This window comes from Oncorhynchus nerka, linkage group LG10 (assembly GCF_034236695.1).
Source record: "Oncorhynchus nerka isolate Pitt River linkage group LG10, Oner_Uvic_2.0, whole genome shotgun sequence".
Taxonomy (NCBI): Eukaryota; Metazoa; Chordata; class Actinopteri; order Salmoniformes; family Salmonidae; genus Oncorhynchus; species Oncorhynchus nerka.
In genome coordinates this window covers 90,467,596-90,490,093 of record NC_088405.1, presented here as the reverse complement: position 1 = coordinate 90,490,093, position 22,498 = coordinate 90,467,596, and the positions used below count along the sequence as shown (strand labels likewise).

The 22,498-nt window shown below is 55.4% G+C and overlaps 1 protein-coding gene across 10 annotated transcripts in view; it reads left to right on the top strand.

Annotated features, from left to right (window-relative positions):
• LOC115119506 (transcription factor COE1-A-like) overlaps window positions 1–22,498 on the top strand; it is a 389,994-nt gene that overhangs the window by 238,284 nt on the left and 129,212 nt on the right. For 7 of the 10 annotated variants that reach the window (XM_065023917.1, XM_065023923.1, XM_065023920.1 and 4 more), the window contains exon 9: window positions 7,951–8,084. In XM_065023917.1, coding sequence (XP_064879989.1) covers window positions 7,951–8,084 — 134 coding nt within the window. The remainder of the gene's footprint in view (window positions 1–7,950; window positions 8,085–22,498) is intronic. The other 3 variants (XM_065023924.1, XM_065023922.1, XM_065023916.1) reach the window with 1 other exon arrangement.

The window sequence follows — 22,498 nt, the reverse complement described above, 5'->3', positions numbered from 1 at the left end:
GCAGGGTGGGAGGAGACTGGGTGGGAGGAGACTGGGTGGGAGGGGGCAGGGTGGGAGGAGACTGGGTGGGAGGAGACTGGGGGAGGGGGCAGGGTGGGAGGAGACTGGGTGGGAGGAGACTGGGTGGGAGGGGGCAGGGTGGGAGGAGACTGGGTGGGAGGAGACTGGCTGGGAGGAGACTGGCTGGGAGGAGACTGGCTGGGAGGAGACTGGCTGGGACGAGACAGGGGGGAGGAGACTGGGTGGGAGGAGACTGGGTGGGAGGGGGCAGGGTGGGAGGAGACTGGGTGGGAGGAGACTGGCTGGGAGGAGACTGGCTGGGAGGGGGCAGGGTGGGGGAGACAGAGGGGAGGAGACTGGGTGGGAGGAGACTGGGTGGGAGGAGACTGGCTGGGAGGAGACTGGCTGGGACGGGGCAGGGTGGGGGAGACAGAGGGGGAGGAGACTGGGTGGGAGGGGGCAGGGTGGGGGAGACAGAGGGGGAGAGCCACAGCACAATGACCCTGTCAGATTGTATACTTCTACACTTTATTATGTCATGATTCAATATGCACCAGGGCCAGACACACACACACATCACCACACATGTGCTCAGCCAATGGATTGCCATTGACAGCTCCTCTTATCAATAATGGATGGGTAAAATAGTCAGGAAAATTCACTTTCTTCTTCATTGCCGAGCAAAAAGGCTTTTTGGGGGGCTCTTAGAGGATGAGACTGAGCTACAAAGCAGTCATTTCCCAAGTGCAGCCCGTTGTCTTTGATTGCACAAATGCTTCATGAGGATCTACAGGCTTAAGGCAGAACACATATTTCCTTAACCCTGAGCCTCTCTCTCTGTCTGTCTCTGTCTGTCTGTCTGTCTGTCTGTCTGTCTGTCTGTCTGTCTGTCTGTCTGTCTGTCTGTCTGTCTGTCTGTCTGTCTGCGTGTCTGTCTGTCTGTCTGTCTGTCTGTCTGTCTGTCTCTGTCTGTCTGTCTGTCTGTCTGTCTGTCTGCCTGTCTGTGTTGCTGTCCGTGTGTGTATCAATATATTTCTGTCTGTCTGTCTGTCTGTCTGTCTGTCTGTCTGTCTGTCTGTCTGTCTGTCTGTCTGTCTGTCTGCCTGTCTGCCTGTCTGTGTTGCTGTCCGTGTGTGTATCAATATATTTCTGTCTGTCTGTTCACACATGATCATGCCAGGGTTAAAATGTGTTTGTGTGTGTTTATGTTTTGTTGTATGTTCAGCGTTCATTTCATTGTGTGTGTGTGTGTTTACTGTATGTGTGTGTGTAGCGTGTTGCACGGCAGGCGAGCAGCACGGGGAGCAGATGGCGAGGAGAAAGGCTGGGAAAGTTAAATCCTGTCAGATGGATTGCCGCTTCTCCATCTGGTTAATCCACGCATAATTTCAGCGTGGTCGAAACAGGCGATTTAGGCCAAGATTACTGTCACATATTGCTGGCCCAGGCCCTCCTCATCCCTCCCAGGTTACCACTTGGCCACATTGCATTATGGTCGGGCTTCCACAAGAAGGAAGACAGGAGACCCAGTCTCAGCCCGAAGATAAGGGCTCATCTCAATTCATCCTGCTGAATATTGGTGGATTTACAGTCCTCCCGCAAAACTGACATCCCCAATATATGTCAAATAAGGAAGACTAACGTGTTTATTTTAGGATTGAAAGTTAGTCATTTCTCTGTCAACCAAAGAAGGCTGTGATTATTAAGGGAGAAAAAACCTTCCATTGAAACATACATAGTGAAAATAAAGACTTTGTGATCGTTTTTTGACCGCAGTGCAGCCGTGCTAAAATAGTCATTTATCATGCCCTCTCTTGTACAATTGCTTTAGTCTACATACTGAATGGGACTATAATACCATGTAGTCTGTAGCACTGTTTAGATATACAATACTGATGATTGGATTACTCTACTCTATTCTACTCTACACTACTATATTCTACTCTACTCTATTCTACTATATTCTACTATATTCCACTCTACTATATTCTACTCTACTCTACTCTATTATACTCTACTTTACTCTATTCTACTATATTCTACTCTACTGTACTCTAGTCTACTATATTCCACTCTACTATATTCTACTCTACTCTACTCTATTATACTCTACTCTATTCTACTATATTCTACTCTACTCTATTCTACTATATTCCACTCTACTCTACTCTACTCTATTCTACTATATTCCACTCTACTATATTCTACTCTACACTACTATATTCTACTCTACTCTATTCTACTATATTCTACTATATTCCACTCTACTATATTCTACTCTACTCTACTCTATTATACTCTACTTTACTCTATTCTACTATATTCTACTCTACTGTACTCTAGTCTACTATATTCCACTCTACTCTACTCTATTCTACTCTACTCCACTATACTATATTATACTCTACTCTATTCTACTCTATTCTACTATATTCTACTCTACTGTACTCTAGTCTACTATATTCTACTCTACTCTACTATATTCTACTCTATTCCACTATACTATATTCTACTCTACTCTACTCTATTATACTCTACTCTATTCTACTCTATTCTACTCTATTCTACTCTACTGTACTCTAGTCTACTATATTCTACTCTACTCTACTATATTCTACTCTATTCTACTATATTCTACTATAGTCTACTCTATTCTACTCTACTCTATTCTACTCTATTCTACTCTAGTCTACTATATTCTACTCTACTCTACTATATTCTACTCTATTCTACTATATTCTACTATAGTCTACTCTATTCTACTCTACTCTTTTCTACTCTATTCTACTATATTCTACTCTACTCTACTCTATTCTACTCTATTATACTCTACTCTACTCTATTCTACTTTATTATACCATATGCTACTCTACTCTATTCTACTTTATTATACCATATTCTACTCTACTATACTCTATTCTACTCTATTCTACTCTACTCTATTCTACTCTATGCTAATATATTCTACTCTACTGGAATCTATTCTACTCTATTCTACTCTATTCTACTCTATTATACTCTACTCTACTCTATTCTACTTTATTATACCATATGCTACTCTACTCTATTCTACTTTATTATACCATATTCTACTCTACTCTACTCTATTCTACTCTATTCTATTATACACTCTCTACACAACTAGATTCTACTCTACTCTACTCTACTATATTCTACTCTACTCTACTCTGCACTACTCTACTCTACTCTTCTCTACTCTACTCTACACTTCTATATTCTACTCTACTATATTCTACTCTATTCTACTATATTCTACTCTACTCTACTCTACTCTCCACTACTATATTCTACCACATTCTACTCTACTCTACTCTACTCTATTCTACTCTACTCTACTCTACTGTAGAATACGTGGATGTGGATTAAGGCAGCCCCCCTTCTCTAATTCAGAGGGGTTAATGCCCCCCACAACTCTCTAATTCAGAGGGGTTAAAGCCCCCCCCCCACACCTCTCTAATTCAGAGGGGTTAAAGCACCCCATCTCTCTAATTCAGAGGGGTCAAAGCCCCCCCACCTCTCTAATTCAGAGGGATTAAAGCCCCCCACCTCTCTAATTCAGAGGGATTAAAGCCCCCCACCTCTCTAATTCAGAATGGTTAAAGCCCCCACCTCTCTAATTCAGAGGGGTTAATGCCCCCATCTCTCCAATTCAGAAGGGTTAAAGCCCCCACCTCTCTAATTCAGAAGGGTTAAAGCCCCCCACCTCTCTAATTCAGAGGGGTTAAAGCCCCCACTTCTCTAATTCAGAGGGGTTAAAGCCCCCCACCTCTCTAATTCAGAAGGGTTAAAGCCCCCTACCTCTCCAATTCAGAAGGGTTAAAGCCCCCACCTCTCTAATTCAGAAGGGTTAAAGCCCCCCACCTCTCCAATTCAGAAGGGTTAAAGCCCCCACCTCTCTAATTCAGAAGGGTTAAAGCCCCCCCCCCCACCTCTCCAATTCAGAAGGGTTAAAGCCCCCACCTCTCTAATTCAGAAGGGTTAAAGCCCCCTATCTCTCTAATTCAGAAGGGTTAAAGCCCCCACCTCTCTAATTCAGAGGGTTAATGCCCCCCACCTCTCTAATTCAGAAGGGTTAAAGCCCCCACCTCTCTAATTCAGAAGGGTTAAAGCCCCCCACCTCTCTAATTCAGAGGGGTTAAAGCCCCCCACCTCTCTAATTCAGAAGGGTTAAAGCCCCCCACCTCTCTAATTCAGAAGGGTTAAAGCCCCCCACCTCTCTAATTCAGAAGGGTTAAAGCCCCCTCCACCTCTCTAATTCAGAGGGGTTAAAGTCCCCCACCTCTCTAATTCAGAAGGGTTAAAGCCCCCCACCTCTCCAATTCAGAAGGGTTAAAGCCCCCACCTCTCTAATTCAGAAGGGTTAAAGCCCCCCACCTCTCTAATTCAGAAGGGTTAAAGCCCCCTACCTCTCTATTTCAGAAGGGTTAAAGCCCCCCACCTCTCTAATTCAGAAGGGTTAAAGCCCCCCACCTCTCTAATTCAGAGGGGTTAAAGCCCCCCACCTCTCTAATTCAGAAGGGTTAAAGCCCCCCACCTCTCTAATTCAGAAGGGTTAAAGCCCCCCACCTCTCTAATTCAGAAGGGTTAAAGCCCCCCACCTCTCTAATTCAGAGGGGTTAAAGCCCCCCACCTCTCTAATTCAGAAGGGTTAGGTTAAAAGCATTTAGTTGTACAACTGACCTTTAATGTACAACAAACAGCATTTTCTCAGACATGGACTCTGGACACCCAGCTTAGTGCTCTAGTAAAGCATTCTGGAGCCATAAGGTACAGTGTGTAGATACAGTATAGAACTCTATGTATCCTGGTCCCCTCCCTCCCGGTCTGTCCAATGGCTGGCCCCTGTTCATTTCTCATTAAGGTGAGCTAAGTGAGTACTGTACTAGGAGCAGACTCAAGAGGCTCAGAGCCGGAGCACGCTGCTTAGACCACTGCACTACGGCAGTTCACCATGCTCTAGCAAGGAAGAGAGGGAGAGGAGAGGAGGGAGGGAGGAGGGAGGGAGAGAGAGAGAGAGAGAGAGAGAGAGAGAGAGAGAGAGAGAGAGAGGGAGGGAGGGAGGGAGGGAGGGAGGGAGGGAGGGAGGGAGGGAGAGAGGAGAGAGAGAGAGAGAGAGAGAGAGAGAGAGAGAGAGAGAGGGAGAAGAGAGAGAGAGAGAGAGAGAGAGAGAGAGAGAGAGAGAGAGAGAGGGAGAGGGAGAGGGAGAGGGAGAGGGAGATTGAGTTTGGTGTCAGAGTGTGTGTGTGTGTGTCGGGAGTTTTTTGTTGTTGTATGTTTTTTGTATGTTTTTGGTTTCCTGCTTTGGCCTGAGAGGTGTTAAATCACAGGATCCCTCTTTCTAACACACCCTGTGACCCTGTGTTCCCTTGGGAGAGTGTTGGGTTGGTCCTAACCTCTCTGGGGCTGTAGCTATACCTCCTGTCACCAGAGTGTTGGGTTGGCCCTAACCTCTCTGGGGCTGTAGCTATACCTCCTGTCACCAGAGTGTTGGGTTGTCCCTAACCTCTCTGGGGCTGTAGCTATACCTCCTGTCACCAGAGTGTTGGGTTGGCCCTAACCTCTCTGGGGCTGTAGCTATACCTCCTGTCACCAGAGTGTTGGGTTGTCCCTAACCTCTCTGGGGATGTAGCTATACCTCCTGTCACCAGAGTGTTGGGTTGGCCCTAACCTCTCTGGGGCTGTAGCTATACCTCCTGTCACCAGAGTGTTGGGGTGTCGAGGTACAACATGATTTAAGTTACAGTCTCCCTCCCTCCACATGCAGGGACTGCATTACCTGGCATGGGTATTTATCCAGGACTACATTACCTATCATGGGTCTATATTCAGGACTACATTACCTAGCATGGGTCTATATTCAGGACTACATTACCTAGCATGGGTATTTATCCAGGACTACATTACCTAGCATGGGTCTATATTCAGGACTACATTACCTAGCATGGGTATTTATCCAGGACTACATTACCTATCATGGGTCTATATTCAGGACTACATTACCTAGCATGGGTCTATATTCAGGACTACATTACCTAGCATGGGTATTTATCCAGGACTACATTACCTATCATGGGTCTATATCCAGGACTACATTACCTAGCATGGGTCTATATTCAGGACTGCATTACCTAGCATGGGTATTTATCCAGGACTACATTACCTAGCATGGGTCTATATTCAGGACTGCATTACCTAGCATGGGTCTATATTCAGGACTACATTACCTAGCATGGGTCTATATCCAGGACTACATTACCTATCATGGGTCTATATTCAGGACTATATTACCTATCATGGGTCTAGATCCAGGACTACATTACCTCCTGTCCCTGTATGTACTGTCCCTGAATGTCCTGTCCCTGTGTGTCCTGTCCCTGCGTGTCCTGTTCCTGCGTGTCCTGTCCCTGTGTGTCCTGTCCCTGTGTGTCCTGTCCCTGTGTGTCCTGTCCCTGCGTGTCCTGTCCCTGCGTGTCCTGTCCCTGTGTGTCCTGTCCCTGTGTGTCCTGTCCCTGTGTGTCCTGTCCCTGCGTGTCCTGTCCCTGTGTGTCCTGTCCCTGCGTGTCCTGTCCCTGCGTGTCCTGTCCCTGTGTGTCCTGTCCCTCTATGTACTGTTTGTCATCAGTGTAACGTGTACTCTATAAGGTATTAGGTATTATATAGATACAGTATTAATATATATTATTGGGCTATTTGATTTTGTTTCTCAACTGTGTAACCAACCTCCTAGACTGAGGTGATCTAACTGTAAGCTGCATTTCTGTCTGCCTCCCCTCCCTTCTCCTCTCCCCCTCCCCTCCCTTCTCCTCTCCCCCTCCTCTCTCTTCTCCTCTCCCCCTCCCCTCCCCTCCCTTCTCCTATCCCCCTCCCTCCTCTCTCTTCTCCTCTCCCCCTCCCCTCCCTTCTCCTCTCTCCCTCCAAACCTCTCTCTCTCTTATCCTCTCTCTTCTCCTCTCCCTTCTCCTCTCCCCTCCCTCCTCTCTTTTCTCCTCTCCCCCTCCCCTCCTTCTCCTCTCTCCCTCCCCTCCTCTCTCTTCTCCTCTCCCTTCTCCTCTCTCTTCTCCTCTCCCTTCTCCTCTCTCCTCCCTTCTCCTCTCCCTTCTCCTCTCTCTTCTCCTCTCCCCCTCCCATCCACTCTCTTCTCCTCTCCCTTCTCCTCTCTCTTCTCCTCTCCCTTCTCCTCTCCCTTCTCCTCTCTCTACTCCTCTCTCTTCTCCTCTCCCCTCTCTTCTCCTCTCCCTTCTCCTCTCCCTTCCCCTCTCCCCCTCCCTCCCCTATCTTCTCCTCTCCCTTCTCCTCCCTCCTCCCTCCTCTCTCTTCTCCTCTCCCTTCTCCTCTCCTCCTCCCTCCTCTCTCTTCTCCTCTCCCTTCTCCCCTCCCCCTCCCCTCCTCTCTCTTCTCCTCTCTCTTCTCCTCTCCCCTTCTCCTCTCCCTTCTCCTCTCCCCCTCCCCTCTCTCTTCTCCTCTCCCTTCTCCTCTCTCTTCTCATCTCCTTCTCCTCTCCCCCTCCCTTCTCCTCTCCCTTCTCCTCTCCTTCTCCTCTCTCTTCCCCTATCCCTTCTCCTCTCCCCCTCCCCTCCTCTCTCTTCTCCTCTCTCTTCTCCTCTCCCTTCTCCTCTCCCTTCTCCTCTCCCCCTCCCTCCTCTATCTTCTCCTCTCCCTTCTCCTCTCTCTTCTCCTCTCCCTTCTCCTCTCCCCCTCCCTTCTCGTCTCCCTTCTCCCTTCTCCTCTCTCTTCCCCTCTCCCTTCTCCTCTCCCCCTCCCATCCTCTCTCTTCTCCTCTCCCTTCTCCTCTCCCCTCCCTCCTCTATCTTCTCCTCTCCCTTCTCCTCTCCCTTCTCCTCTCCCCCTCCCATCCTTTCTCTTCTCCTCTCCCTTCTCCTCTCCCTTCTCCTCTCCCCTCCTCCCCCTGCCCTGCCCTGTGTCTGGAAGCAGCTGCCCCCTGCATCAAAGCCATCAGCCCCAGTGAGGGCTGGACAACAGGGGGCGCAACTGTCATCATCATAGGGGACAACTTCTTCGACGGCCTCCAGGTCATCTTTGGCACCATGCTGGTCTGGAGTGAGGTGAGTACATGATGATACATGCGGACCCCCACACACACACACACACACACACACATACACACACACACACACGCACGCACACACACACACACACACACACACACACACACACACACACACACACACACACACACACACACACACACACACACACACACACACACACACACCCTCTGTCAGTGTATGGATGGGGTGACCGTGTCAGTGTCCTTGGTATTGTATTGTATCCTTACAGTACTGTAGTTTCTCTAGATTTCTATCTTGAAAGATAAAACCCAGCCAGTCCAACTAGGCCAGCTGTGGTAAAGCCCCCCAGATAAAACCCAGCCAGTCCAACTAGCCCCCAGATAAAACCTAGCCAGTCCAACTAGGCCAGCTGTGGTAAAGCCCCCAGATAAAACCCAGCCAGTCCAACTAGGCCAGCTGTGGTAAAGCCCCCCTGCTCCCCAGATAAAACCCAGCCAGTCCAACTTGCCCCCCAGATACTGATAGACATAGCAGTAAACCATCTGGATCAAACAGAGTTCTGCAGTTGTTGAAATACTGTGAAGTGTAGTTTTCTTCCAGAAATATTAAGCAAGACTTTCGCAATTTTGGTTTGGAAACGTGACAGGAAACAAAAGTTAGTTCAACTGACACCATCGCATAACATTGTATGTATTTTTATCAGCTTTCAAAAGCACTGGTCAGAATATGCCGTTTTCTCCTTCCCAATACATTCCACTTGAATTTGACCTTGTCAACCTTTGACCTCGGTGATGGTGAGGAGTGGTCCTGCCTCAGCCGATGTAACGGAGCCTCGCTGCTGGTCTTTATTCTCCCTCACAGCTGAAGAGCTGAATATAAAACGCAAAGCGCTCTGTAAGGGCCAGTTTAACGACATGTAAAACGCTGACGGCTGTGTGTGCTTTAAAGACATCGCTGGTGTGTGTGTGTGTGTGTGTGTGTGTCTGTGTGGGTGTGTGTGTGTATGTGTGTGTGTGTGTGTGTGTGTGTGTGCGTGCGTGCGTGTGTGCCGGCGCTAGATTGGTCTCTCATTTGTGCTTTGTACGCCTCACACACACACACACACACACACACACACACACACACACACACACACACACACACACACACGCACACACACACGCGCACACGCACACGCACACACGCACACACGCACACGCACACACACAAACACACACCAGCACACACACTCTCCTCTCCTGGAGCTCTCCATTCATCACAGGGGCCGATCAGGGGACAAATTCAGCTGCTATTTATTCAGAGCAGCTCTTCTGATCCACTCAATTAGCAGTCATGTAGGACTGGCGACGTGTGGCTTGGGGCTGACACTACTTAGTACTGTGGATGTATTCTATAGAACCGTACATGAACGTTAGCTACAGTGAACGACTGTTAGGGTGAGAGTCGTCAGTGAGGGGAATAGATTGTGTTAGTGCTGCTACATGAGCGTTTGACCACATCTGGTTGAGTAGACCTTGGAATCATTTACATTTAAGTCATTTAGCAGACGCTCTTATCCAGAGCGACTTACAAATTGGTGCATTCACCTTATGACATCCAGTGGAACAGTAGTGCATCTAAATCTTTTAAGGGGGGGTGAGAGGGATTACTTTATCCTATCCTAGGTATTCCTTAAAGAGGTGGGGTTTCAGGTGTCTCCGGAAGGTGGTGATTGACTCCGCTGTCCTGGCGTCGTGAGGGAGTTTGTTCCACCATTGGGGGGCCAGAGCAGCGAACAACTCGGAGAGGGTGGAGAAGAGGATCTGATGGTTCACAGTATCGAAGGCAGCCGATAGGTCTAGAAGGATGAGAGCAGAGGAGAGAGAGTTAGCTTTAGCAGTGCGGAGCGCCTCCGTGATACAGAGAAGAGCAGTCTCTGGATCAAGAAGGTCATTCTGAGAGAGATAGTGGGAGAGCTGGCCAAGGACGGCACGTTCAAGAGTTTTGGAGAGAAAAGAAAGAAGGGATACAGGTCTGTAGTTGTTGACATCGGAGGGATCGAGTGTAGGTTTTTTCAGAAGGGGTGCAACTCTCGCTCTCTTGAAGACGGAAGGGACGTAGCCAGCGGTCAGGGATGAGTTGATGAGCGAGGTGAGGTAAGGGAGAAGGTCTCCGGAAATGGTCTGGAGAAGAGAGGAGGGGATAGGGTCAAGCGGGCAGGTTGTTGGGCGGCCGGCCGTCACAAGACGCGAGATTTCATCTGGAGAGAGAGGGGAGAAAGAGGTCAGAGCACAAGGTAGGGCAGTGTGAGCAGAACCAGGGTTAGTATGGCATTGATGAAGTGGGATTTAGGTACGTGAGTGTGTACAGTATGTTCACCTTACCCTGTAGTCTACATCTGGGACGCAATGATAGAAGAGCCCCCTCTCGCTCTCCACTCCCTCTCAGCCCTCTCTCTCTCCTCTCCCCCTCAGAGCCCCCTCTCTCTCTCCACTTCCCCTCAGCCCTCTCTCTCTCTCCTCTCTCAGCCCTCTCTCTCTCTCCTCTCTCAGCCCTCTCTCTCTCCTCTCCCCCTCAGCCCTCTCTCTCTCTCCTCTCTAAACCCTCTCTCTCTCCTCTCCCCCTCAGCCCTCTCTCTCTCCCCTTCCCCTCAGCCCTCTCTCTCTCCTCTCCCCCCTCAGCCCCCTCTCTCTCTCCGCTCTCAGCCCTCTCTCTCTCTCTCTCCCCTAAGCCCTCTCTCTCTCTCCTCTCCCCCTCAGCCCTCTCTCTCTCTCCTCTCTCAGCCCTCTCTCTCTCCTCTCCCCCTCAGCCCTCTCTCTCTCTACTCTCCCCCAGCACTCTCTCTCTCTCTCTCTTTCTCCTCTCCCCCTCAGCCCCCTCTCTCTCTCCACTTCCCCTCAGCCTTCTCTCTCTCTCCTCTCTCAGCCCTCTCTCTCTCCTCTCCCCCTCAGACCTCTCTCTCCTCTCCCCCTCAGCCCTCTCTCCTCTCCCCCTCAGCCCTCTCTCTCCTCTCCCCCTCAGCCCTCTCTCCTCTCCCCTCAGCCCTCTCTCTCTCTCCTCTCCCCCTCAGCCCTCTCTCTCTCTCCTCTCCCCCTCAGCCCCTCTCTCTCCTCTCCCCCTCAGCACTCTCTCTCCTCTCCCCCTCAGCCCTCTCTCTCTCCTCTCCCCCTCAGCCCTCTATCTCTCCTCTCCCCCTCAGACCTTTCTCTCTCCTCTCCCCCTCAGCCCTCTCTCTCCTCTCCCCCCTCAGCCCTCTCTCTCCTCTCCCCCCTCAGTCCTCTCTCTCTCCTCTCCCCCTCAGCCCTCTCTCCTCTGCTCCCTCAGCCCTCTCTCTCTCTCTCTCCCGCTCAGCCCTCTCTCTCCTCTCCCTCCTCAGCCCTCTCTCTCCTCTCCCCCTCAGCCCTCTCTCTCCTCTCACCCTCAGCCCTCTCTCTCCTCTCCCCCTCAGCCCTCTCTCTCCTCTCCCCCCTCAGTCCTCTCTCTCTCCTCTCCCCCTCAGCCCTCTCTCGCCTCTCCCCCTCAGCCCTCTCTCTCCCTCTCCCCCTGAGCCCTCTCTCTCTCTCCTCTCCCCCTCAGCCCTCTCTCTCTCTCCTCTCCCCTCAGCCCCCTCTCTCTCTCCGCTCTAAGCCCTCTCTCTCCTCTCCCCCTCAGCTCTCTCTCTCTCTCTCCTCTCCCCCTCAGCCCCTCTCTCTCTCCACTTCCCTCAGCCCTCTCTCTCTCTCCTCTCTCAGCCCTCTCTCTCTCTCCTCTCTCAGCCCTCTCTCTCTCCTCTCCCCCTCAGACCTCTCTCTCCTCTCCCCCTCAGCCCTCTCTCCTCTCCCCCTCAGCCCTCTCTCTCCTCTCCCCCTCAGCCCTCTCTCCTCTCCCCCTCAGCACTCTCTCTCTCTCCTCTCCCCCTCAGCCCTCTCCTCTCCCCCCCTCAGTCCTCTCTCTCTCCTCTCCCCCTCAGCCCCCTCTCTCTCCCTCCCCCTCAGCCCTCTCTCTCCTCTCCCCCTCAGCCCTCTCTCTCTCCTCTCCCCCTCAGCCCTCTCTCTCTCCTCTCCCCCTCAGCCCTCTATCTCTCCTCTCCCCCTCAGCTCTCTCTCTCCTCTCCCCCTCAGCCCTCTCTCTCCTCTCCCCCTCAGCCCTCTCCTCCTCTCCCCCTCAGTCCTCTCTCTCTCCTCTCCCCCTCAGCCCCCTCTCTCTCCCCCTCAGCCCTCTCTCTCCTCTCCCCCTCAGCCCTCTCTCTCCTCTCCCCCTCAGCCCTCTCTCTCCTCTCCCCCTCAGTCCTCTCTCTCTCCTCTCCCCCTCAGCCCTCTCTCTCTCTCCTCTCCCCCTCAGCCCTCTCTCTCTCTCCTCTCCCCCTCAGCCCTCTCTCTCCTCTCCCCCAGCCCTCTCTCTCCCTCCCCCCTCAGCCCTCTCTCTCTCTCCTCTCCCCCTCAGAGCCCCTCTCTCTCTCCACTTCCCCTCAGCCCTCTCTCTCCTCTCCCCCTCAGCCCTCTCTCTCCTCTCCCCCTCAGCCCTCTCTCTCCTCTCCCCCTCAGCCCTCTCTCTCCTCTCCCCCTCAGTCCTCTCTCTCTCTCTCCCCCCTCAGCCCTCTCTCGCCTCTCCCCCTCAGCCCTCTCTCTCCTCCCCCTGAGCCCTCTCTCTCTCTCCTCTCCCCCTCAGCCCTCTCTCTCTCTCCTCTCCCCCTCAGCCCCCTCTCTCTCTCCGCTCTAAGCCCTCTCTCTCCTCTCCCCCTCAGCTCTCTCTCTCTCTCTCTCTCTCTCTCTCTCCCCCCCTCAGCCCCCTCTCTCTCTCCACTTCCCCTCAGCCCTCTCTCTCTCTCCTCTCTCAGCCCTCTCTCTCTCTCTCTCTCTCAGCCCTCTCTCTCTCCTCTCCCCCTCAGACCTCTCTCTCCTCTCCCCTCAGCCCTCTCTCCTCTCCCCCTCAGCCCTCTCTCTCCTCTCCCCCTCAGCCCTCTCTCCTCTCCCCCTCAGCACTCTCTCTCTCTCCTCTCCCCCTCAGCCCTCTCTCTCCCCCTCAGCCCTCTCTCTCCTCTCCCCCTCAGCCCCCTCTCTCTCCTCTGCCCCTCAGCCCTCTCTCTCCTCTCCCCCTCAGCCCTCTCTCTCTCCTCTCCCCCTCAGCCCTCTCTCTCTCCTCTCCCCCCTCAGCCCTCTCTCTCTCCTCTCCCCCTCAGCCCTCTCTCTCCTCTCCCCCCTCAGCCCTCTCTCTCCTCTCCCCCTCAGCCTTCTCTCTCCTCTCCCCCTCAGTCCTCTCTCTCTCCTCTCCCCCTCAGCCCTCTCTCCTCTCCTCCCTCAGCCCCCTCTCTCTCTCTCTCCCCTCAGCCCTCTCTCTCCTCTCCCCCTCAGCCCTCTCTCTCCTCTCCCCCTCAGCCCTCTCTCTCCTCTCCCCCTCAGCCCTCTCTCTCCTCTCCCCCTCAGCCCTCTCTCTCCTCTCCCCTCAGTCCTCTCTCTCTCCTCTCCCCCTCAGCCCTCTCTCTCTCTCCTCTCCCCCTCAGCCCTCTCTCTCCTCCCCCAGCCCTCTCTCTCCCCCCTCAGCCCTCTCTCTCTCTCCTCTCCCCCTCAGAGCCCCCTCTCTCTCTCCACTTCCCCTCAGCCCTCTCTCTCCTCTCCCCCTCAGCCCTCTCTCCTCTCCCCCTCAGCCTCTCTCTCTCTCCTCTCCCCCTCAGCCCTCTCCTCTCCCCCTCAGCCCTCTCTCTCTCCTCTCCCCCTCAGCCCCTCTCTCTCTCTCCCCCTCAGCCCTCTCTCTCCTCTCCCCCTCAGCCCTCTCTCTCTCCTCTCCCCCTCAGCCCTCTCTCTCTCCTCTCCCCCTCAGCCCTCTCTCTCTCCTCTCCCCCTCAGCCCTCTCTCTCCCTCTCTCCCCCCTCAGCCCTCTCTCTCCTCTCCCCCTCAGCCTTCTCTCTCCTCTCCCCCTCAGTCCTCTCTCTCTCTCTCTCCCCCTCAGCCCTCTCTCCTCTCCTCCCTCAGCCCCCTCTCTCTCCTCTCTCCCCTCAGCCCTCTCTCCTCTCTCCCCCTCAGCCCTCTCTCTCCTCTCCCCCTCAGCCCTCTCTCTCCTCTCCCCCTCAGCCCTCTCTCTCCTCTCCCCCTCAGCCCTCTCTCTCCTCTCCCCCCTCAGTCCTCTCTCTCTCCTCTCCCCCTCAGCCCTCTCTCTCTCTCCTCTCACCCCTCAGCCCTCTCTCTCCTCTCCCCCAGCCCTCTCTCTCCACTCCCCCTCAGCCCCTCTCTCTCTCCTCTCCCCTCAGAGCCCCTCTCTCTCTCCCACTTCCCCTCAGCCCTCTCTCTCTCTCCCCCTCAGCCCTCTCTCTCTCCTCTCCCCCTCAGCCCTCTCTCTCTCCTCTCCCCCTCAGCCCTCTCTCCTCTCCCCCTCAGCCCTCTCTCTCCTCTCCCCCTCAGTCCTCTCTCTCTCCTCTCCCCCTCAGCCCTCTCTCTCTCCTCCCTCAGCCCTCTCTCTCCCTCTCCCCCTCAGCCCTCTCTCTCCTCTCCCCCTCAGCCCTCTCTCTCCTCTCCCCCTCAGCCCTCTCTCTCCTCTCCCCCTCAGCCCTCTCTCTCCTCTCCCCCCCTCAGTCCTCTCTCTCTCCTCTCCCCCTCAGCCCTCTCTCTCTCTCCTCTCCCCCTCAGCCCTCTCTCTCCACTCCCCCTCAGCCCTCTCTCTCTCTCCTCTCCCCCTCAGCCCTCTCTCTCCTCCCACTCCCCTCTCTCTCCTCTCCCCCTCAGCCCTCTCTCTCTCTCCTCTCCCCCCAGTCCTCTCTCTCTCTTCTCCCCCCTCAGCCCTCTCTCTCTCTCCTCCCCCCTCAGTCCTCTCTCTCTCTCCTCTCTCCCCCAGTCCTCTCTCTCTCTTCTCTCCCCCTCAGCCCTCTCTCTCTCTCCTCTCCCCCTCAGTCCTCTCTCTCTCTCCTCTCTCCCCTCAGTCCTCTCTCTCTCTCTCTCCCCTCAGCCTTCTCTCTCTCTCCTCTCTCAGCCCTCTCTCTCTCCTCTCCCCCTCAGACCTCTCTCTCCTCTCCCCCTCAGCCCTCTCTCCTCTCCCCCCTCAGCCCTCTCTCTCTCTCCCCCTCAGCCCTCTCTCCTCTCCCCCTCAGCCCTCTCTCTCTCTCCTCTCCCCCTCAGCCCTCTCTCTCTCTCTCTCCCCCTCAGCCCCCTCTCTCTCCTCTCCCCTCAGCCTCTCTCTCTCCTCTCCCCCTCAGCCCTCTCTCTCCTCTCTCCCCTCAGCCCTCTATCTCTCCTCTCCCCCTCAGACCTTTCTCTCCTCTCTCCCCCTCAGCCCTCTCTCTCCTCTCCCCCTCAGCCCTCTCTCTCCTCTCCCCCTCAGTCCTCTCTCTCTCCTCTCCCCCTCAGCCCTCTCCTCTCCTCCCTCAGCCCTCTCTCTCTCCTCTCCCCGCTCAGCCCTCTCTCTCTCCTCTCCCTCCTCAGCCCTCTCTCTCCCTCTCCCCCTCAGCCTCTCTCTCCTCTCACCCTCAGCCCTCTCTCTCCTCTCCCCTCAGCCCTCTCTCTCCTCCCCCCTCAGTCCTCTCTCTCTCCTCTCCCCCTCAGCCCTCTCTCGCCTCTCCCCCTCAGCCCTCTCTCCCACTCCCCTGAGCCCTCTCTCTCTCTCCTCTCCCCCTCAGCCCTCTCTCTCTCTCCTCTCCCCCTCAGCCCCTCTCTCTCTCTCATCTAAGCCCTCTCTCTCCTCTCCCCCTCAGCTCTCTCTCTAACTCCTCTCCCCCTCAGCCCCCCTCTCTCTCTCCCTTCCCCTCAGCCCTCTCTCTCTCTCTCCTCTCTCAGCCCTCTCTCTCTCTCCTCTCTCAGCCCTCTCTCTCTCCTCTCCCCCTCAGACCTCTCTCTCCTCTCCCCCTCAGCCCTCTCTCCTCTCCCCCTTCAGCCCTCTCTCTCCTCTCCCCCTCAGCCCTCTCTCCTCTCCCCCTCAGCACTCTCTCTCTCTCCTCTCCCCCTCAGCCCTCTCCTCTCCCCCTCAGTCCTCTCTCTCTCCTCTCCCCCTCAGCCCCCTCTCTCTCCTCTCCCCCTCAGCCCTCTCTCTCCTCTCCCCCTCAGCCCTCTCTCTCTCCTCTCCCCCTCAGCCCTCTCTCTCTCCTCTCCCCCCTCAGCCCTCTATCTCTCCTCTCCCCCTCAGCTCTCTCTCTCCTCTCCCCCTCAGCCCTCTCTCTCCTCTCCCCCTCAGCCCTCTCTCCTCTCCCCCCCTCAGTCCTCTCTCTCTCCTCTCCCCCTCAGCCCTCTCTCCTCTCCTCCCTCAGCCCCCTCTCTCTCTCTCTCCCCCTCAGCCCTCTCTCTCCTCTCCCCCTCAGCCCTCTCTCTCCTCTCCCCCTCAGCCCTCTCTCTCCTCTCCCCCTCAGCCCTCTCTCTCCTCTCCCCCTCAGCCCTCTCTCTCCTCTCCCCCTCAGTCCTCTCTCTCTCCTCTCCCCCTCAGCCCTCTCTCTCTCTCTCTCCCCCCCCTCAGCCCTCTCTCTCTCTCCCCTCAGTCTCTCCCCCTCAGCCCTCTCTCTCCTCTCCCCCCCCTCAGCCCTCTCTCTCCACTCCCCCTCAGCCCTCTCTCTCTCTCCTCTCCCCCTCAGAGCCCCCTCTCTCTCTCTCCACTTCCCCTCAGCCCTCTCTCTCCTCTCCCCCTCAGCCCTCTCTCTCCTCTCCCCCTCAGCCCTCTCTCTCCTCTCCCCCTCAGCCCTCTCTCTCCTCTCCCCCCTCAGTCCTCTCTCTCTCCTCTCCCCCTCAGCCCTCTCTCGCCTCTCCCCCTCAGCCCTCTCTCTCCACTCCCCCTGAGCCCTCTCTCTCTCTCCTCTCCCCCTCAGCCCTCTCTCTCTCTCCTCTCCCCTCAGCCCCCTCTCTCTCTCCGCTCTAGCCCTCTCTCTCCTCCCCCTCAGCTCTCTCTCTCTCTCTCTCCTCTCTCCTCTCCCCCTCAGCCCCTCTCTCTCTCCACTTCCCCTCAGCCCTCTCTCTCTCTCTCTCTCAGCCCTCTCTCTCTCCTCTCTCAGCCCTCTCTCTCTCCTCTCCCCCTCAGACCGCTCTCTCCTCTCCCCCTCAGCCCTCTCTCCTCTCCCCCTCAGCCCTCTCTCTCCTCTCCCCTCAGCCCTCTCTCCTCTCCCCCTCAGCACTCTCTCTCTCTCCTCTCCCCCCTCAGCCCTCTCCTCTCCCCCTCAGCCCTCTCTCTCTCCTCTCCCCCTCAGCCCCCTCTCTCTCCTCTGCCCCTCAGCCCTCTCTCTCCTCTCCCCCCTCAGCCCTCTCTCTCTCCTCTCCCCCTCAGCCCTCTCTCTCCCCTCTCCCCCCCTCAGCCCTCTCTCTCTCCTCTCCCCCTCAGCCCTCTCTCTCCTCTCCCCCTCAGCCCTCTCTCTCCTCTCCCCCCTCAGCCTTCTCTCTCCTCTCCCCCTCAGTCCTCTCTCTCTCCTCTCCCCCCTCAGCCCTCTCTCCTCTCCTCCCTCAGCCCCTCTCTCTCTCTCTCCCCTCAGCCCTCTCTCTCCTCCCCCCCTCAGCCCTCTCTCTCCTCTCCCCCTCAGCCCTCTCTCTCCTCTCCCCCTCAGCCCTCTCTCTCCTCTCCCCCTCAGCCCTCTCTCTCCTCTCCCCCTCAGTCCTCTCTCTCTCCTCTCCCCCTCAGCCCTCTCTCTCTCTCTCTCCCCCTCAGCCCTCTCTCTCCTCTCCCCCAGCCCTCTCTCTCCACTCCCCCTCAGCCCTCTCTCTCTCCCTCTCCCCCTCAGAGCCCCCTCTCTCTCTCCACTTCCCTCAGCCCTCTCTCTCCTCTCCCCCTCAGCCCTCTCTCCTCTCCCCCTCAGCACTCTCTCTCTCTCCTCTCCCCCTCAGCCCTCTCCTCTCCCCCTCAGCCCTCTCTCTCTCCTCTCCCCCTCAGCCCCCTCTCTCTCCTCTCCCCTCAGCCCTCTCTCTCCTCTCCCCCTCAGCCCCTCTCTCTCTCCTCTCCCCCTCAGCCCTCTCTCTCTCTCTCCCCCCCCTCAGCCCTCTCTCTCTCCTCTCCCCCTCAGCCCTCTCTCTCCTCTCCCCCTCAGCCCTCTCTCTCCTCTCCCCCTCAGCCTTCTCTCTCCTCTCCCCCCTCAGTCCTCTCTCTCTCCTCTCCCCCTCAGCCCTCTCTCCTCTCCTCCCTCAGCCCCCTCTCTCTCTCTCTCCCCCTCAGCCCTCTCTCTCCTCTCCCCCTCAGCCCTCTCTCTCCTCTCCCCCTCAGCCCTCTCTCTCCTCTCCCCCTCAGCCCTCTCTCTCCTCTCCCCCTCAGCCCTCTCTCTCCTCTCCCCCTCAGTCCTCTCTCTCTCCTCTCCCCCTCAGCCCTCTCTCTCTCTCCTCTCCCCCTCAGCCCTCTCTCTCCTCTCCCCCAGCCCTCTCTCTCCACTCCCCCTCAGCCCTCTCTCTCTCTCCCTCTCCCCCTCAGAGCCCCCTCTCTCTCCACTTCCCCTCAGCCCTCTCTCTCCTCTCCCCCTCAGCCCTCTCTCTCTCCTCTCCCCCTCAGCCCTCTCTCTCTCCTCTCCCCCTCAGCCCTCTCTCTCCTCTCCCCCTCAGCCCTCTCTCTCCTCTCCCCCTCAGTCCTCTCTCTCTCCTCTCCCCCTCAGCCCTCTCTCCTCTCCTCCCTCAGCCCTCTCTCTCTCCTCTCCCCCTCAGCCCTCTCTCTCCTCTCCCCCTCAGCCCTCTCTCTCCTCTCCCCCTCAGCCCTCTCTCTCCTCTCCCCCTCAGCCCTCTCTCTCCTCTCCCCCTCAGTCTCTCTCTCTCTCCTCTCCCCCTCAGCCCTCTCTCTCTCTCCTCTCCCCCTCAGCCCTCTCTCTCCACTCCCCCTCAGCCCTCTCTCTCTCTCTCTCTCCCCTCAGCCCTCTCTCTCCCCCCTCAGCCCTCTCTCTCCCTCTCCCCCTCAGCCCTCTCTCTCTCTCTCTGCCCCCCCCCCCCTCTCTCTCTCTTCTCTCCCCCTCAGCCCTCTCTCTCTCTCCTCTCCCCCCTCAGTCCTCTCTCTCTCTCCTCTCTCCCCTCAGTCCTCTCTCTCTCTCTCTCCTCTCCCCCTCAGCCCTCTCTCTCTCCTCTCCCCCTCAGTCCTCTCTCTCTCTCCTCTCTCCCCTCAGCCCCTCTCTCTCCTCTCCCCCTCAGCCCTCTCTCTCTCTCCTCTCCCCCTCAGTCCCTCTCTCTCCTCTCCCCCTCAGTCCTCTCTCTCTCTCTCCTCTCTCCCCTCAGCCCTCTCTCTCCTCTCCCCCTCAGCCCTCTCTCTCTCTCCTCTCCCCCTCAGTCCTCTCTCTCTCTCCTCTCCCCCTCAGCCTCTCTCTCTCTCTCCCCCTCAGCCCTCTCTCTCCACTCCCCTTCAGCCCTCTCTCTCTCTCCTCTCCCCCTCAGCCCTCTCTCTCCCTCCCCCTCAGCCCTCTCTCTCCTCTCCCCCTCAGCCCTCTCTCTCTCTCCTCTCCCCCTCAGTCCTCTCTCTCTCTCCTCTCCCCCTCAGTCCTCTCTCTCTCTCCTCTCTCCCCTCAGTCCTCTCTCTCTCTCTCCTCTCCCCCTCAGCCCTCTCTCTCTCTCCTCCCCCCTCAGTCCTCTCTCTCTCTCCTCTCTCCCCTCAGCCCTCTCTCTCCTCTCCCCCTCAGCCCTCTCTCTCTCTCCTCTCCCCCTCAGTCCACTCTCTCCCTCTCCCCCTCAGTCCTCTCTCTCTCTCCTCTCTCCCCTCAGCCCTCTCTCTCCTCTCCCCCTCAGCCCTCTCTCTCTCTCCTCTCCCCCTCAGTCCTCTCCCTCTCCTCCCCCTCAGCCCTCCTCTCTCTCCCCCTCTCTCTCCCTCCCCCCTCAGCCCTCTCTCTCTCTCCTCCCCCTCAGCCCTCTCTCTCCTCAGCCCTCCCCCTCTCCCCCCTCAGCCCTCTCTCTCCTCTCTCCCCTCAGCCCTCTCTCTCTCTCTCCTCTCCCCCTCAGCCCTCTCTCTCTCCTCTCCCCTCAGCCCTCTCTCTCCTCTCCCCCTCAGCCCTCTCTCTCTCTCAGCCCTCTCCCCTCCCCCCTCAGCCCTCTCTCTCCCTCCCCCTCAGCCCTCTCTCTCCTCTCCCCTCAGCCCTCTCTCTCTCTCCTCTCCCCCCTCAGCCCTCTCTCTCTCTCCTCCCCCCTCAGCCCTCTCTCTCTCTCCTCTCCCCCTCAGCTCTCTCTCTCTCTCCCCATTCAGCCCTCTCTCTCTCTCCTCTCCCCTCAGCCCTCTCTCTCCTCTCCCCTCAGCCCTCTCTCAGCCCTCTTTCTCTCCCCCCCTCAGCCCTCTCTCTCCACTCCCCTCAGCCCTCCTCTCTCTCTCCCCCCTCAGACCTCTCTCTCTCTCCTCTCCCCCTCAGTCCTCTCTTTCTCTCCTCTCTCCCCTCAGCCCTCTCTCTCCTCTCCCCCTCAGCCCTCTCTCTCTCTCTCCCCCCCTCAGTCCTCTCTCTCTCTCCTCTCCCCCCTCAGTCCTCTCTCTCTCTCTCCTCTCTCCCCTCAGTCCTCTCTCTCTCCTTTACCCGTAGCTGTTCCTTTGGACAATGTGACCCATTTTTGTATTGGTTTTGTTAATTTGTGTTTTATTCAACCTTTGCTCGTAGAAGAGGAACCTTTGCTACAGTAGTTCCAAAGTGCCAATGGTTCAGAGACAGTTTTGGTCATGGGGTCATGGGATCATGGGGTAATGGCTGAAGCACACACAGAGATGGGACGGGGGTAGAATTGTCCAGCTGCCCTCCCTGTCTGTTTACCCACCCTCAACCCAGGGTTTATTTCGGAGGGTCCATACAGAGGTAGACCCTCTTCTCTCTCTGCTCACCCCATAGCTGTGTGGTATAGCCTACATAACTACTGCCCCAGTCTGTCATCCTCAGGGTTCTGTGCTGTTCTCAGAGGCTGGTTGGTTCGAGTGTTGTCCGGCCATTGGTCCCGTGTAGGAAGTGCCGACGCCCCACAGTGTGTTTCTAATTACAGCTTTCCAATAGAGGATGTGCCAGGGGTGAGAATGAGTTTGCTCCCTGCTCTCAGGGGCCTACAGAGCCTCCCTAATATCACCCAACCAGCCCCCGCTACCCCTGTACCTCCGATACTGATCAGCCCTGCACAGCTGATGATGAGGAGAGGCCATGAAGAGCAGGCTTAATGAACACACACACACACACTGGTCCTTGTCATGCTGTTCCCTCACCCCCACTCAAGCCCTGTGTTTGTTTACCTTCTCTAAAACACAACAGGTGTGAGGGGAGCTGTGGCTCCAGTCCAACAATAGCATGCTTACTTCGGGTGTGTGTGTGTGTGTGTGTGTGTGTGTGTGTGTGTGTGTGTGTGTGTGTGTGTGTGTGTGTGTGTGTTACACCACTTAACACGTCTCAACAGAAAGTCCTTAGTTGCTGCAATGCAGAAGACTTAACCACTAATACCTTCATTCACGACAATCAACGATCAATTCAATAAACGTGTTGTTTACGTTTTCATTGTCGACAGTTACGACTTCATTGTCGACAGTTTGTCCTCATCTTCGCTCCTCTCTTCCTCCTCCAGCCTTCCCTCTGTAACCGCTAAGGCTGGAGAGTCTTTCCCTGACGGCCCATAAGTAGGGATCAGTGGAGAGTTGTTGTGTTGAAGAGTACCACTCACAATCCTAGAGTCTGACACAGGAGAGGAGAGGAGAGGGGAGGGGAGGAGAGGGGAGGAGAGGGGAGGAGAGGAGAGGAGAAGAGAAGAGAAGAGAAGAGAGGAGAAGAGAGGAGAGGAGAAGAGAAGAGAAGAGAAGAGAAGAGAGGAGAGGAAAGGAGAGGCGAGGCGAGGCGAGGCGAGGAGAGGAGAGGAGAGGAGAGGAGAGGAGAGGGTGGACAGAGTCTGTGGAGAACACAACTAGACATAAGACAGAGACTTGACTAATGGCTGTCGGTTTCCTGCTCTTCTCTCTCTTCTCTTCTCTCTCTCAACTCAATTCAATTCAAGGGGTTTATTGGCATGGGAAACATGTGTTAACATTGCCAAAGCAAGTGAAGTAGATAATAAACAAAAGTGAAATAAACAGTGAAATGAACAGTAAACATTACACTCACAGAACTTCCAAAAGAATAAAGATATTTCAAATGTCATGTTATGTACAAATAGTTAAAGTACAAAAGGGAAAATAAATAAACATAAATATGGGTTGAATTTACAATGGTGTTTGTTCTTCACTCGTTGCCCTTTTCTTGTGGCAACAGGTCACATATCTTGCTGCTGTGATGGAAAACTGTGGTATTTCACCCAGTAGATATTGAAGTTCATCAAAATTGGATTTGTTTTTTAATTATTTGTGGATCTGTGTAATCTGAGGGAAATATGTGTCTCTAAAATGGTCATACATTTGGCAGGAGGTTAGGAAGTGCAGCTCAGTTTCCACTTCATTTTGTGGGCAGTGTGCACAAAGCCTGTCTTCTCTTGAGAGCCAGGTTTCTCAATAGCAGGGCTATGCTCACTGAGTCTGTAAATAGTCAAAGTTTTCCTTAAGTTTGGGTCAGTCACAGTGGTCAGGTATTCTGTCACAGTGTACTCTCTGTTTAGAGCCAAATAGCATTTTAGTTTGCTCTGTTTTTTGTTAAT